The sequence below is a fragment of the Convolutriloba macropyga genome, chromosome 7 (assembly GCF_964194025.1).
Source record: "Convolutriloba macropyga chromosome 7, txConMacr16.3, whole genome shotgun sequence".
Taxonomy (NCBI): Eukaryota; Metazoa; Xenacoelomorpha; order Acoela; family Convolutidae; genus Convolutriloba; species Convolutriloba macropyga.
In genome coordinates this window covers 9,835,110-9,852,750 of record NC_134474.1, presented here as the reverse complement: position 1 = coordinate 9,852,750, position 17,641 = coordinate 9,835,110, and the positions used below count along the sequence as shown (strand labels likewise).

The window sequence follows — 17,641 nt, the reverse complement described above, 5'->3', positions numbered from 1 at the left end:
TGAAAAAATGTGGTCATATCGAAAATTATTATCAAGTGGAAACTGAGAGCTCAAAATTTTCAAGAACTTTGGAATTCGTTTTCTCTACGGTTAAATGAAATATGAGTCACTTGCCGTAGTCTAAAAACGGAGATAACAGTTTTTATAGTATTGATTTTTTACATAGTTGTAACTAGGTGTTCAAAACCAGCAATTCTGATAGCCTAGAAGTTGTTTTTTTTCTGTTAGTTTTCAATTTCGACTTAGATTTTTCTCGCAATATATTTTCCTAAATTGCGCCTTCTAAGAAACAAAAGCCTGCTAATATAGACTTTGCTCTGTTGAAACCAAACAAGCTCGTTTAATAATCCCACTGCGGAAAATGTTTCTTCCAACTATGACATTTATCTTTCATTTATGAAAAGTTTTTAGTCCTACCGTTTATATTATTATTATAATGCATGAAGTTTTTAACCTATAAAATGGCATTTTTTTGTAATAAAAGGTGTGTGAACCCGGCAATCTCAATAAAAAAGGCCTAAATCTAAAGCAGATGAGATGCACCAGGAAGTAAAAATACATCAAGTTTTTTCTCTGTAGTTGAAAAATCTAGGAAATGCTGACACTTTATGTGGTCATTGCTTAGCTTTAGTTTATGTCTATGCTTTGCAAAAAAAATACTAACTACCTAATGTAATTAAATTCATCATCGAAAGAAGTGATCCAAGTAATTTGAGAAAGTGTTGTTCTTAAATTATGAATAGCAAAGATTAACTTGTCTAGTAAATGAAATCTTACAAACTTTTTCTAAACATGAAATTAATATGTTGTTCAAACTTTGAAACTAAAGAGGCATGTTCTACATCTGAATTGCTCATATCGAAAAAAAGGACTTGAAAGGAGCGTCTTCAAAAATTTGTTTGGTATCACAGACCGCTGCAGTGCTGAGATGCCACATTGAATTAAAGACTGCATCAGATTCAAGTGCCCCATACAAGAGGCATCTTTCTTTTTTTTTTTACTTTATTGCAAATACATACATATTGTAGAATGCATTGTTGAAGTCATCAGGACCTAAAAGTTGAAGGCAGGCATAAAACGAACATTAGTCTTCCATCAGAGAGTCCTATAGGAAAACTTTTTGGCCATGTCTGCTAATTGTATTTGTTGAAATTTTGTCCGTAACAATTTTTGCTTTCATTGATTTCTTTGATAAAAAAATTGATGGAAAGAGATTGTCTCAGAAGTTTTTCAATGATGAGGAATATTTCAGTCCGAACATCAGGGATTGCAAGGCTATTTGAACAGATACTGCTTGTAAAAACCAGAAGACCACATAAATGACTATCGAAAATCAAAAACTCGTTCGGAACTTGATTTATTTTTACCAATTGGTTCTCTAAACAATTAAAATTTTTTCTCTTTCCAATACGCTTTGGGGTTTGTATTCAGACCTCTAATGACACGATTGGAAGCCGAGTTGAAACTAACCTCAAAACTAAACAATGACGGGATCTAGTTAATTTCCCCGCAGTGTTTCTTGTGACCCCCATTTAAAAATTATGTGTCGTTATATAGCGTGTTACTATGTAGAAATAATGCACGTTCTCCCGGGGCCATAAAACAAATATTTCTACTAAGCTGGGGGCCGAGCAATTTTCAATATAAAGAGCTGGAAAGGTATAATAACCATAGATTTAGTTAAACATGCCCACTTCCTTTTTCACAGGGAAAATTTTGAAGCAGCAGGAACCATACAAAAAACTAAACTAAAGAAATGAAGTCGAAAGCTTCTATTAAGAAAATAACCAAGTCCAGAAAGTCAGAAATGTTCTTAATTAAAGCAGTCGAGCTAAGATTTGAGTATCTTTTTTCTACTGTTCTTAGATTACTCCTCTTAAAAGACGGCAAAAATCATAGAACCACTCAAACTTTGCACCATCTTTTTAGAGTACTAAAATGAGTTGTTATTCGGGCTATTTATCAATGGGTGTCTAAATTACTCAGTTAACCAACAAACTTCTTTCTAAATTTCAAGATTCGGTTATTAATCAGAAATGCTTTCCATTGGTGTTGAGTTGAGCTGATGGATATCAATTGAAGAACCTTATATTGTTCGTTATTGTTACTGAGTACAAAAAACTTAATTATTATTGAAAAACTCACTTATTTACCAAGTTTTGACAGACGGTCAACGGAAAAGACATTTGCAATGTTGGATCCTTGAGGTAATATTTATTGCTAAGGCCAGTTTGCCTCTCGTCAGTTTTTTGTTTTCGGATATAAGAATCAATAACACCTGTAAATTAGTTGGACATGCATAGTGTTAGCGTCCCGGTTTATCACAGAAAATTTAAAATATTCAGACTTTAACATAGCTATTTTGCCGTTTTGAAACGGATGATGCGCCATTCATTCCACACGCCACTGGTTTTTCTGATCTTAACCGTTTGTACCCCCTCCCTGTACAACCCCAAGTTTTATCAAAGCAGGTAACTCTACTACAAAATCGTCAAAGCAATGAACGCTATTACAAAATTGTTCTAACAAATATAATGCCTTGAAGTGGAGATGCATTTTCAGACCTTAGCAGAGAAATTAAAGATTAAAATGTTTTTCTTTTTTTTCCAGGTCAACTTTTAAAAAAATTGTTAAGGCTGTTTATTGTGACATATCAGACCCCTAGGTCAAATGTAATTGACAAAATCAAGATAAGGTAGAAAAAAATGAACAAATTCGATTGTTGACTCAACTCCTCAATAGACACATAATTTATTTCCCGTTTACGAGAGCAAATTTGATCTCTCAGTCAGTTTTTTTTATTGTATCAAGCTTGGCAATTCGATAAATTACCCTCTTGATAGATAAGAAAAGTATTTGAAATTGGAATAGCTGGTACAGCAAGCATAGATTTTACGTGAAAGTTATTTTGGTTTTCAAAGTGACTTGTATTTGAATTTAAATTCCACCTAAACTATTAAATGAGGGGTTCAAATTTCATATAGAGATGCTATATCTAAAGTAAGTCAAGAATTGGTACCAAATAGTCAATTGAAATAGAAAATCATAAAGGCTAAACGATACTAAGATTAAATAAAAATTATTGGCAACAATAAATTGTCTGTAAAAAGGAAGTTTGGTGAAGATACAACATAGCAGTCTGAGGATAATGGAATGTAAGAAGCGTTCAAAATTATCGCAGTACCAATTGTTTCAATACTTCTGAAATGAACAAAAAAATTTAAATCCTATCAAGCAAAAAAGTGACGACCGAGCGATAGGGCGACTGAGATAAGGCTTAGATATTGTCACCAGGAGCAAAAAGGAGTACTTGTAAACATTTAAACTAGCACTCGTGGTATCATGGAACCATAGAAAGATTTAAAACTAATTCAGATCAAATATTGGAAGACTTCTGAAATCACTTTAAAGGCTGTAAATCACATCAAACAAAAGAAAGGACAGAAAACAAATGTTGACATCGCAAGAAGACGAACGGTTAATTGAGATAGAGGGGAAGCAAGAGAGAAAGAGAAAGAGAAAGAGAGAGAGAGAGAGAGCGAAGGGGCGAGCGAGCGAGCGGGCGGGCGAGCGAGCAGCCAATAGAGAGATAGAAGGACCAGGCGAGCGTGCTGGACGGCTCACAAGCAATATGAGGCAAAGCGCCATAACTAACAAAGACGATTAGACTGTATCGTAGCAACGTCTTTTAGTTGAAACTCAAGGAGACCTAATTTGTGTTCCATAAAACCAAACCATATAGACGCGACTTACTTTAGAGAAATTCCACTTCATTTTTGGTGTAATTAGGTTGAATTGATTCGATTATAAAATATTGTTTTCTGTTGCGGAATTCAGGACTTTGATTCTGTACGCACTAACGTTTCGAGACGAACGCACGAATGTCTAGATATAGCCTGTACCTAACCTCCAGAGAGAATCAGTACTGAAACAGATCAATTTCAGAGAAATTTAGGTTTTCAGTACTGAATCAACTATTTTAAGTCAGGTACCATAGCCTACGCAGTGGAGAAATTTGTCAACTTCTCAGGAGCCTCAAAACTTTTAAAACTTTTTTGTGGAATTCCTCTGTAGAATCAGGTTCAGAGTTTCATGTCGCAATTTGAAAACTGAAAATATCATTGACTTTATATTTAGAATCTGTAAAATAACTTAGAGTTAGTTTTTACGAATTTTTCTTGATGAGTTCTTTAAAGTGACGTCCACGTGCGATGCAAACTAGACAGATTGTTAAAAGAAAAATGAAAGCAGGGAGCAATTCTCAAAAGACCAATAATTTGCCAATATCAGCCGAGAAGATACAGCAACCAATCGGGAAGCCCAGAAAGAGTAAACAAAGACAAACAACGGGGAGAATCAAATTCGGAAAAATTGAGAGGCCAGCCAATTCAAGAGGACTGTCGTCAAAAAACCAAGTAAAAAGGTAACATAGTAACTTAAATGAGCGATATAATTTTGACGACCGCTTTCCCGTGTTTTAATATACACATGTAGAAATTATGGATTGTTATGCGGATTGCTATACTATGGTACGCTTACAAAGCTTAAATATGGGCTCAAAAATTGCACCCCCACTGACCTAAATAGTAAAAGCAGAACAGTTCATCATATTGAAAGTTATTTTTTTACCGAACTTTTTTTTACCGAATTACAGATTTACACATTTACCTATTTTTTAATATGTCCAGTCTCCCCGATTAACCTTTATTGTTAGAGATCCGCCCAATTTCACGCTAACTCTTGTCGCAAAAAGAAAATTTTTCATCTAAGAAAAAAAATAGTTAACATATAACAGGTCAGATAATGCAGGAAAGAGCAAATCTTATCTGAAAAGTTTGAGAAGAATAGATCTGCCGGTTTTTTTGCAGATCCTTTTCTCTCCAGAACCATCACGGTAATGCTATGAAGTTATGGTTATGGAGTTGCAAACACAATGTATTAATAAACCGCTTGACTTCGAAGAACATATACTTGAACCATCTAATTATTACCAAATCAAAAGAAACAAAAACAACTTGGCAAAAGATTCTTAAAAAAATTAACTCTTCAAAACAATTTCTTCAAAAAAATTGTGCTGCTTGGAAGCTATTTGGCCCCAGTAAAGGCCATAAACCCAGGCGCATTAAGCAGGGTCCATGTTTTCTTGGCTCTGAGATTTCGAAAAACTTCAGAATTGAAAAATTTTTAAAAACTTAAATAAAAATTTTAAAAATATATGAGAATTCAAAAATTTTTAGGTTTAGGTTGGCTACCAATAATTGAAACTCAAAAAACCGGCATGAAAAACAATTTCAGCTAGCCCAATACCTCTATGATCTGTCAATTTAGGACTATATTAAAAAAACTCAAAAAAATTCCAACAACTTTAGCCTATTGGGCAATTAAAAGACTGCTAATTTTGCTTAGGAACTCAAACATAAACTGCTTTTAATGTCCACAGGCTTTTATTTTTTTACGGCTCCAAAAACTTGAAGTCATGGAAATTATTTGCGAGCTGATCTCTCAAATAAAGACAGAACCCCAATGAAATCCATTCCCTTTTAGATTCAAAAACTCGAAGCCTAAACTTTTGAAGAAAAATCTAAGGATTCAAATATTCAATTCCTGGCGTCAAAATTAATACCTCCAGTTTTTTGGTGCGTGTTAACTTTTTAATCCAAATTCTAAAAGTTTCAACATATCATTCTCAAAAAGATTGCGCTTAAGCCAAATAAACAGCGAAGGGCCCTGCGTTTTGCGTTTCCTAAAATGAAGGATAAATATTTTGTATGCTCTCATATATATTTTGGATGCTCTAAAAAATTTATATGCTCTAAAAACGTAATATAAATTCTTTAAAAAATTTAATTCGAAAGAGAAATTCACTGGAAAAGAACTTTATAAAATCAAAAACTAACATCGCTAACAATTTTCAGAAATCGCAGAGAACAGTTGGTAGAAGTCACTTCTGTGTCTGTTTAAAAAAGTATGCGTTTTTGATCTTTTTCAATTTTCTCGTTCGTTCTTTTTTCATTATAAATAGAAAAACAAAAAGTATTTGAAAGATATATGAGTATTTTATTTCAACAGAGTTTGTATATTTGCTGGGAGACAGCAATTTAAGCGTCAATTATTTCATTGGACAAAATACTAAATTAGAATTAAAAAAACTTTCATATCAATAATTGTCATAAAAACTCCCATTCTATTGATAGTGACTAAACCTTTTCATTACGAGATGAACACCGCTGGGTTTGCATGTAAAATCTTGTATAATGTATTTCAATTCCTAGGACTAAAAGATAGATAAACATGAGCCGCACAGAAATGTTGATTGAGCAATTTTTGGGGCAAAAAATAAATGTTTTTCTGGTCAAACGACTTTAAATTCTCCAACCCAGAACTCCTCTCTGAGAAAATTGCTTCAGTAACGCAAAGAAACTTGTGAACTGTTTTTATTATTTCCTTAACTGTATCCATGCGATTTATGAATTTTTCCAATGTGGAATTTTAGTTCTAATACTTTTCAGCGGTATGTCCAAAATTTGTCAAATGAGATTTTTTTGATCTAACACCTTCTTCAATTTGAAGAAATGTTCCCCTTTGACAAGTTTCAAAACAACTAGAATAAAGTCTTTTTTCCATTATATTTATGTCGCTTAATCAAGTATAACTACGATTTCCTCTGTGTCCCTCAATATTTCGGATCTTTTGATAAAAAAGAATTCTATAGACAGACGTACCCTTGTGTTCAAAATGAATCAGATCTTACAGTCCGAATTAGTTCAGGCCCAAATTTGATCAAGTAACGCTGTCAATCTCCTCTGATAAAACTTTTATCAAGTAAAACACATCACCTTCAAAAAATTTTCTAATCGCACTCAAAAGAGGTATAAGATTTCACATAGATACCGTTAGTGTTTCTTAATCGCAATTATTAGACATATTAAATGCTCTCAAACAAATTTATAGCTTTTATTTTGGGTCTTGCATGTTATCCTGGAGGAGTTTTTGCACAAATTGTCTTCATTTGTTTGCCAAATCATTAGACCTTCAATCCTTAAAAAGCGATAACAAATAAACCACAGAGAGCATTAATTTGTTGAGCAGTTCTTTCGGAGCCCTAGAAGTTAATAAAGTCCTCGTAATAAGATTGCAAGTCGCTTGCCAGTCGCTTGCCAGTCACTCGAGAGCAGTTTGCGCGATGATAGTTGTTTCTGTTTGCATTACTAAATTGACTTCAATGTTGCAAAAAAATGGTAAGGCCTGGGGATACTAAGTCTGCAATTAGAGCTATTAAAGTTTCCAAATAAAGCATAATTTTTGAGAGAACTGGCTACCATGAGGATTAATTTGTTGATTTGGATGTTATTTTTCCGAATAGCGGATCCCACACACACCCACACACACACACACACACACACACACACACACACACACACACACACACACACACACACACACAACACACACACACACACACACACACACACACGCGCACGCACGCACGCACACACACACATTTACACCTAGCTTGATTTAATACTAGGATAATATAAGGTTGATTTCTTATTACGATCCTGGTATGAAACCAAAGAAATCATATGTGATCCATCTATAGTTACCAACAATTTATATATGATTCCAGTACGTTTACCAAGAATCAAAGGTTTTTTGACTTTGAATTACGTTTTCAAAGTTATTGATAAGACACCACTTATGTTATACTTTTGCTACTTGCCAAAGGCCCTGAAATACAATACACATGACAAAGTTTTGTGCTAATTGAACAAAATAAGTCTATCTATGTGACTATGCTTCTCATATTCATTGAAGTCAGTTTATGCCTATAAATGTTCATTTACTAGAAACATGCCATAGTTTTTTTCTTCAAATAAGTTTTCATTTTCAACACCTTTAAAACCTTAAATTTAGCGCACCTAATTGACCTTATAGAATTTCCCAGATTTTTTTTTTCTGATTTTTTACCAATTTTTCAGCATTCGAATTTCTAGTATGTTTCCTGTATGATTTCCAAGAAATCATATATGATGTTTGTATGACTACTAAAAATTTATACAAATCTTATATGATCTAGTATGATTACGAAGAATCATATACGACCTAGTATGGTTGCCAAAGAACCATATATGGCCTGGTATGAAATCAAAGAAAGTTGTGTGATCGGTGACCCGGGTTTTCAGTGGTTTTCAAGAAAGTAGCTAATCGGCTCTCCTTGGTCATCGTGCCCGCATTTCTAATATCAACTCCTATCGATTTTTTTGTAAGTTTCAATTACTTTTTCGACGTCATATCAAAACTTCTCGAATATTTAAGGCAATGATAAGTTCGTTGATAATAATTTTGCCAGTGATAGGGGTGTTTCCCATTATGGTACACTCTTAGTGGTAAGAGCTCCCCTGACGTACAGCTCCCCTCTCCCCAAGAAATTTTATAATAATTCGTTGGGGGGGGGGTTATAACGGGAAAGACCCAATGCTATAGTTATGATATGGAAATAGAAGTAACCTATTTTGTTAGGAGGTCCAATTACCGTCTGTCAAGCAGTCCGTTGACCTCAATACAAGAGGTACTGGTATCGGATATTGGTTCTAATATAGTCAGCACACCTGCAGCCATTACTAACTCATCATCAATGAGAGACCAGTCAATGCCACGCCTTGAAAGTGTTCAGCAGATACAGGTATTCACCCTCAAAGATGGGCCCAAGAAACATAAGTGGTTAAACAGCTCTGAAAAGTGAGTATAGAAATTTCAACAAAAACTTACTTACTGATCTTCTAATAAACTATTAGTCACAAAAAACTATTGCTCACATAATGCTTTCGCTGAATTATTTTATATAAATTATAAATGACGATTTTTAGACTTTGCTACTCAAAAAATGAATACCCGAAAAAAATATTTTGATTGGTTTTTTATTTTATTCAGCTAAGTCGTTTTTTTTACTCTAAAACGAAATCTGGAGCAATTGTAGTAGCCATGCGGTCTTTTTTACGTCTTGAAGACGACTATTGTTTTTAACAGGTTTTTCAAGCCCAAGTAAATGTGTTCACGACTTGAAAGTTGATTTATTTTTTTCGAACCTTGACATCCGTTTTGGGTTGCTGACTGCTGCTTATGGATATTTGACTAGAAGCAGTTTAGTATCAAATATATATTAATTACCAACTGATGGTATTAGTCAAGATCTGAATGTCATATAGATTTTTTTAGACATTCCCTGATCTAAACAACAGACACCCCACAATTCAAATTACCTACCACTCGCACACCCCCCCCCCCCCCCCCCCCAAACACCACCTATTAATTATCACGACCAAAACCCAATTTTACAATAGTGATTGATTTCTGCGGGGTTTCGTTTCCTAAACCTTTCTTTGTTATGTTTCTATTTTGAGGAGCGATTATTCGTCAACTATCGGAGACCAGAATCGGCTGTTGTTCAAAGTTGCAACTAAACCGAAACCAGTGACCAGATCTACATCGTTACCAAGTGATTGGACCAAGAATAAAGTTAACCCAGGCTTTGGTCCGTCCGTGTCACAGGGCTGTTTGTCTCATGCTGGTGTCCCTGAAAAAACAGACGACCTGTTATTAATGACTAGGGTCGAATCTAGTTCACAATCTGGCGTTCTGCGCTCAAAATTACAGACACTGGGCGGCTCCAAAAATTAATTAGACGCAGATTTGTCCCAGCACAAGCGGCTCTGTTCGAAAACCATTTTGAGCGCAAAGTACGTTTTCACAGAATGATCAGAGCAGACTTCTTTCAGTCGGAAAGGTTTTGTTTTTTTTTTGCTTCAGAGATGTTGGCTCGGGCCGGTTTTTTTGCTTTTTTTTGGCTCAGGCCAGATCAACCAGAAAGGTAGAATTCGATGACATAACCTTTGTGACTCTCTATGAAGTCCTTTATGACACTCTTTTTACCCTAAAGAGTAATTCTGATCAGCTTGAGCTCACTAAGGACCCAGTCTAGGGTAGATATTTCTTTGTTCGCGGACCTCAGCCTAGGAAGTTAGTTTCAAAGCCATATCGGAACCAGATCAAGCATTTGATGAATTCCCAGAAAACCATATTAGCAGAAGTCCCTATCACAGACGAGGGTGAAACAATTTCAGACGTCCACGGAGATTCACAGCACTCAGTGAGTTTCAAACCTCAATTGATGATCAAAAGGAGAGGAGTGAACAAAAGCACCTGCCATCAGTCTGTTCTCAGGACTATGAGCAATGGGCACAAGAGGAGAACTAGCAGGAATGAGTTTAATAAATATTTTCAATAATTATTGTTTAATTTCTTCAATAGTCATTTAGCATCCTCGATGATAATTGTACAACGACTTTCTCTTAAATTGACTGAAAATGACTGAGGGCTCGATTGGTTGCCCGTTATCAAGTGTCTAATTGTCGAACTCAATTTAGTTTGTTGCCGAATAATTTGAACCGCAAAAGTTTTGAATAGTTCGTCTAATAATCATTAATTTTCACAAAAGAAACTAAAATTGAAGAATAGGAATAAATTCCAACTATGAGATCAAAACTGGTACGAAATACTCTTACTCAAAATATAATGATATCAGAGGAGAATTGATCTACACGCCCCCATTTTAATCAATGACATTCCCGGCTCGAGTTGCCAGAGCCACATCAGCGGATTATTATGTAAGAACTGCACTTATTGTGCTGACATGCGCTGAAACAGTGTGAGACACGCAGTAAATTTGCATCGCCTCTTTTATACAGTTTTAGCGCATATCTTTAGCGTTTTTAGCACAACATTTAAAGAATTATTAATTTGCTCTTGGACAAAGTGTGAAGCAAATTATTGAAAACGTGTAAGTCTTTTCATGCAAAATATCGTTTGATCATTTTTAATTGCTCTTGAACGAAGTTCATAGCAATTATTGTAAACGTGTTGGTCTTTTTTCATGCAAAATTTTCGCTTGACCATTTTGCGCGTTTCTTCTAGAACATTCCTTGACTGCTCAAGTGACTTCTTCTAGCTTTCGTTCTTCATTTTTGATTAATCTCTATTGTTCTCACTAAAGCTTTTTGCTAATAAAAAATCAATTGCAGCAAAGCAAATAGAAGGGCTTGATATAGGCAAGTGGGCAGTGCATCTGGTTATGGAGAGGCAGGTCAGTGGTTCGAATCCGGGTGCGGTGAAACATTTTCCCACTCGCCTGTCCTTCGAGAGCAATTCTTCCGACATTAGTGGGTTAATGTTTGCACTTTTTCTAGAAAATTCGGCGACTTAATTCTCAGGTGACTTTTTTCACGCTTCGCTTCTTGATTTTGAACGTGTTGATCTCTCAATAAAGTCAGAAAGTAACAAATTGCCAGAGGTGTTGACAATATTGAGTTCGTACGTGCCAACCTGTCGCTTTGTTCCTATCAAATTCAGAGCAAGATGGTCTCAACTGCCATCAGGTATTCTTCTTGAATGTGTTGAGGCTCTAGACAATGAGACAAATTGGCAAAAACATTTTGCGGTTTCAAAATGCGTTCTACGTGCTTGTAATCGCGGAGGCAAAAAGCAAAAGCGCAATCAAGACCAACGTCTCGCAGAACGTTTTGATCGTTGGAACGCCGGTGAATATGGGAAGCTTCGGTCAGAAGCTGTCTCCTTGAAACAATCAAAAAGACAGAGAACTAACAGCATTGAAGAAATATCGGTCAGAGCGAAGACGTTGTGCCTACAAGGCCAATTTGGCCGAGCTGCTAAAGTTTTCGCTTCTGAAGGTCTCGCACCCGATAACAAAGCTACATTCAAAGCACTGGAAAAGTTACACCCGAAAGAACCGATACCTGATGTCAGTTTACCTGATGATATTGCATCCAATGCGTTCCAGTTTAGTGAACACGCAGTTTATGAACAACTTAAGACATTCAGCAAACACACTGCAGCCGGTCCCTCTAAGATGTTTCCAGAACATCTTCAGCACGCAGTAGACTGCACTGCACCTGATCGCTCCGAGTCTGCACTGAAAGCGATAACAAAGTTTGTAAACTTTGGTAGTAGGGGTCTCTTTCCTTTTTTTATTTCCAAAGCACTCTGCTGCGCTTCACTCACGGCTTTATCCAAAAAGAAAGGTGGGGTGCGTCCAATAGCAGTTGGCGAAGTCTTGCGACGCCTCATAGCAAAATGCTTGGCAAGTGAAGCTAAATCAGAAGCAATTGAGCTATTTGACAGTTTGCAATTGGGAGTCGGCAATAGCGGAGGCGCTGAGGCAATCATTCATTCGTCCAAAAATACATACGATAACATAGTAAGTGCTCAGAAGGACGGAGGCGTGCTTCAAATTGATTTCCAAAACGCTTTTAACTCAGTCAAGCGATCACACTTATTAAAAGCAACTTATGAATTTATTCCAGGAATTGCCGCCTTCACCAATTTTTGCTACTCCCAGCACACACCACTCTTTTATAACAATGCAATCATTCAAAGTGAATCGGGTGTTCAGCAGGGTGATCCGCTGGGACCGTTATTGTTCTCCTTGACGTTATGGCCGATCATACAGAAGATCAAGACTTCAGTTCCGGATTTGGTACAGCACATTTAGTACTTAGATGATGTGTTTATTGCTGGTTCTGAAGATCAGATCAAACAAACGCTTGAAATCCTAGCCAATGAAGGCCACGAGAGAGGCCTAATCTTGAGAAAAGACAAATGTGAGTTGTGGTCAATTAAAGATTTACCCTCCATTGATCAGGCAGTAAAAAGGAATGTGGGAAACGGCTTTGAAATTCTGGGTGCTGCAGTTGGTTCAAAAGAGTTTGTCGCTTCTTGTTTGAAGAGGAGAGTTCAAAAAATTTTATCTATGCTGGATAATTTACATCACCTCAACGATCCTCAATGTGCATTGGGTATCCTTCGCTACTGTTTGGGAACTCCGAAAGTAGTATACTCATTACGAACTAACACTCCATCATACGAGATGCTCGAAGTATTGAAAAGTTTCGATGACGGCCAAAGAGAAGTGTTGGATCAAATTATTGGCTCAATTATTGATGATAACGCATGGCAACAGTCTTCCTTACCTATCAGTTTGTCGGGACTAGGCGTCAGACAGTCACAAGAGCAATACAAAAGTGCATTTGTGGGCTCAATTTTAGCCTCAGACGAGCTGGTGAACAAAATAACAAGTAGGCGTCCCTCAGAAAGTGACACTTTTAAAGAGTTACAACAGAGTCTGGAACAGTTCAATCTACTTTCGCACACGCAAAAGAAGATCCAAGAAGCACTTGATAAAGAAAAACTTGCTGACCTAATAAGAAATCAATCGTCAACTAGGGAAAAAGCAAGACTGCAATCACTATGCCTGCCTCATTCAGGAGCATGGCTTGATGCGCCTCCAATTCCCGCTCTAGGTCTACACCTTTCGGCTAAGGAATTTCAAGTCAGTGTCAAGTACAGGCTCGGGATCGCGGTTTATGATCGAGAAAGAAAATGTCCTTATTGTAAGTCAGGTACATTGGACACGTTTGGTGACCATGCAGTTGCCTGCCATGGAAGGGGAGATGCGATTTCAAGGCACGATAGATTTCGCGATCGCATAGCTTCTGCCTGTTCAGCAGCTAATTTGTCTCCAGTAATTGAAAAACGCAATCTCATTGCGGAAAACAACTCACGCCCAGGAGACGTCTATCTGCCTTGTTGGAAATCTGGCCAATCTGCTGCTCTAGACATAACCGTGACTTCCTCTCTGCAACCGAACATTATTTCTCATGCGGCAGAGAAGTCAGGCTATGTAATTGAGGCTGCCGAAGATCGAAAATATGCTCAGTATGAAAATAGTTGTGCTCAACAAGGAATTATGTTCGTCCCGCTGGCAATTGAAGTTTTGGGCGGTCTGTCGAGGACTCTGAAGAAGGCCTTATTGCGCTTGTCGTTGTTAGCTGATAGCAGAAATTATCAGTCAGTGGGACAATCCATTGCCTTCGACAGAGCAGTTCAGTCACTTTCTGTTGTCATCATACGAGGATCAGCTAATATGCTGTTGTCGCGAGCTCCGTAGTTGAACGCAGCAATTAGTTGAACTGTTTGATAATCAGCGACCCGATTGTGTGGGACGAAATGTGAAGATAATTTTTCCTAGACGCTTGTGTTGAGCTGAATCAATCTCTTGATGAATTAGAAACAAGAGTCGAATTCTTATTGTCGAATTCTTATTGTACTCACCCAAGGAGAGGGGAGTATTTTCGTAAGCAATGTAAATCAACAGGAGGGTACTTGAGCGCAGTTCATTAACGCGAGGAAATTAAAAAACGAGAGTTAAAAGGCTGAGGGAGAGAGGAAGAAATGTCAGAGATCGGAGATAACCTTAAGATTGGCAAAGTAATAATCAGCAAACATTTAAATTTTAGATCAATATAAACCAAGATTATTAGATAATGGAGACCACGCAGATTTAATTAAAAAGAAATATTTGGAAAAAAAAATCTAAAAGTGATTGTTTGCGGTTGATCAACGGTTGACCAACCACATATTACTAAAATATGCGAAAGGAAAAAAGCGCAACCAAAACTTTGCCCAAATGTAAACACCAAAAAACTATCATAAAAAATTTTATTTAAAAAAAAACAGAACAAGTTGGTCTTTTTAGCAGAGCTTGACTCAAAAAAGAAATGAAAAATCCCTTTTGGACCCATTGTACCCTACTCTATAACCTCTGAATAGTCATTTTGTTCACTTATATGAAAATACCCGCAACAAAAGCATTCTAAGAAACATCTCCATGAAGCGTTCGACCTCTTCGTTGATTATAAATGAGTGTTATCATGTATTTCGTTTTTTTTACAACCTAGAAATTGATTTATGGAGACATTCAGTTTTTTTTGCAGGGGAATTAAAAATAAATTCAGGCATTCCTTAAAAATAAATTCCTTAAAAATAACCTTAAAAATAAATTCAGGCATTCTCTATAAACTTGACTTAAAATCGGGCCCGGTTTCTTGCCATATTCTTTTCATTGTTTGAGCTGAGTCTGTTAATTCTACTAGTTTTTTAATAGAAACGTTCTTGCAATCCATAGATTTTTAAAAATTGGACGCCAGAGCTTTCAAGAATGAAAGCAAAAAAAAAACATTACAACCAGGGAGCTCATTTTAGGATACAATGGGATCGTTGCTAAACAAACTCGAAATAATGACTTCTCAAAATAAATCAGTTGTCCTTAATTTGTATAGTCACTATTAGTTTTTGCTTGAAAACTATGATATTTAAATTGTTATTGTCATGTTGTATCCCTTTTGATCCAACCCACTTTAGTGGGGGAAGAACTATTTTCTCAAATGTTTTATTTGTTTATTCGATTTTCGCCTATCTATATATACATCGCACACAATTGTGAGAGATATCATTAGAAAACTTCTCAAGCATAGAATTCCAAATTAAAAAGATTTTTTTTTTGAATTTTGCTTTTCTTAGGAGTTACGGAGGTAAAGATATTAGTGAACGTTTGCCTAATTTCTTTTGTTTTGTTCACATTTTCGTAAAAATTGTCTTAATTTCGATCAATTTGTGCTATAAAATGACAATTTTGATTTCGATTGTCTCATTAGTTATACGTTTAAAGATAAAAGTGGGTAGGTGAATTGGTTGAATCAACTGCTTGAGGAACATTTCCAGCCACATTTTTGATTATTATTCAGCAATCATGCATTTTTTCTTAAAAAATGGCATCAATATGCCTATTTCGCCTACTTTGTCCATTTTGGCAGGTGGCACGGACATAAAAACAGCTGACAACGGACATAATTGTACCTCCATTTTCACTGAAAGTTCTATCGCTAATTTGAACCGATGTTTAATCGCATAGCTTATTTTTGATAAGTTAAGATTTTCGGTTGCCAAAAAACTTTTACACAACAGCTTAGAACAATTGTGTTTTTTAACAGCCGCGTTTGAGCGAATGGTCAAATCTGTAAAAAAGCCAGTTTGGTCTAATCAATGAGTTGCCGATGAAAAATCTTTTGACTTATATTTTGGGTATGTCCTTTTTGAAACACTTTTTTCAGTTTTTTCATCTCGGTTACAAGAAAGTCTTCATAATAAAAAGTTCAACTAAAAAGGTCATATTTTTTCAATTGAACCAATATTGGGTTTCAAGAGTGAAATTCGTGGTTTTTATGGCTCCGACAATTTGTTTCCTTAAATTTTAATTGAACTCTCGTGATTTGCAAGCAATTGATGCTCTTTTTGTAGTCTTATAACAGAGTCTAACTTATCAAAGGTCCAATTCGTTATCTGGAGAGCTAGCTATTTAAACTATCTGATGCTTTCAGCTCATACATATTGCTTTTCTTGTTAATATGACTCGCTAAGTATCCAAAATTCGTTTATTTTTGATATAATGTTTTTGGTCAAATCATCTATTGCGGTAATATTTGATAGTTTATGTTTTAAAGGATAAGCTGCAAAAGCAAATTATTCTGACTGTAATGGGCCACTGTATATATTTTTTTGAAACAATTTTGCTTCTTTGTTTTTTATGTTATTTACAAATCAGAATAATTTCAATTGAGGCCTCAATTATTGGCCTATCAAATTTACATATGATAGGCCAATAGACATACATAATAATTTAATCGAAATGCACTTGGTTGTTTGGCTTCAGCAGCCTTTGAATAAATTGTTTTTTCTTGAAATTTGAGTTTTGCCTGTATTCAATATTAAGGTGTGGTTTTTGACTCAGTCTCAGCAAAATAACTTACAACTGACTTGCATCTAGCTAAAAAATGAACAATTCACCATTTTTTTTTTGAAAGCTTATAGTTTCTATGAAGATTTTTTTCAATTTATTTTCATGAAGATATAGATCGGAATGTTTTTTCCAAGTGGAATGTACTGAATTTTTAAGAGCTGGGTTGTTTTTAGTAATGGTTTTCTGGGGTTGATGTCGCTAGTTTTTATAATTTTTTATTTAGTTCTTGTCATTTTCCAAATTCTGAGTTTACTTTTGTTGTCCTGTCCGACCACCATATTATTTTAAGATTAGTGACAAGTTGAATATCACGTTGATAGCATTGAAATGAGGCGCTATTCATCATAATGAATCTTCTCAGTGAATAGGAGATGAGCTTATAGGCTTCAACACTGTTTCCACGAGCGATTGAAACGACTTTGGTTTTTGCTTTATTTTCTATATTTGTAGTCATATGACTTTCTGGATAATGACAAGTCGGCATGATTTTGATTGAAAGTCTATATGACAATTTCAGTTAATTGCTATCAAGACTGATTCTATTTGTTCAAAAAAGAAAAACATATTTTCTAATTTCGTACTTCTGCTTTCTGTCTATTTGTTTTTTATTTTCATAAAAGACAGGTCCCATACATTTTCTGATGAAATGCAAGTTATTTTGTTGAATTTATTTCTTTGTTTTGTAATACTTTGGCTTTTTATTTTGGTTCTTCCAAATAGGAACTTGATAGACGTTTAGATTTTGAGGTAAGTAATTCTTATTGGTATTTTTGCTGTTTGTCCAATCTCGCTCACTCCCTAATTGCAATTATCAGCGGCCCTCTGATAAGCTGTTGGTAATTTTATAGTGGTAGGAGCTTAAACCGCCTTTTTATATGAATAAGCCCAAATTTTTTGGATAATAAGTGATTTTTTTGAAAGTTTTCTTTCTCT

General features: G+C 35.6%; 1 protein-coding gene across 10 annotated transcripts; it reads left to right on the top strand.

The window, feature by feature from the left end:
* Nucleotides 1–2,022: 2,022 nt before the first annotated feature.
* Nucleotides 2,023–10,382, top strand: LOC142342081 (uncharacterized). 10 transcript variants are annotated; one of them, XR_012759147.1, is made up of 5 exons: nt 2,023–2,207; nt 4,252–4,423; nt 8,521–8,739; nt 9,402–9,532; nt 10,023–10,380. XR_012759147.1 is itself a non-coding variant. In XM_075393262.1 (5 exons), the coding sequence occupies exons 2-5, from the start codon at nt 4,212–4,214 to the stop codon at nt 10,283–10,285; spliced, it is 813 nt and encodes a 270-aa protein (XP_075249377.1). In that variant the 5' UTR covers nt 2,023–2,207; nt 4,197–4,211; the 3' UTR covers nt 10,286–10,382. The 10 variants fall into 10 exon arrangements, 9 of the variants coding, with proteins under 9 accessions (XP_075249377.1, XP_075249384.1, XP_075249385.1 ...); XM_075393262.1 differs by having other exon boundaries at nt 4,197–4,423; nt 9,402–9,516; nt 10,019–10,382; XM_075393269.1 differs by having other exon boundaries at nt 4,197–4,423; nt 9,402–9,516; nt 10,015–10,382.
* The last annotated feature ends 7,259 nt before the right edge of the window (nt 10,383–17,641 follow it).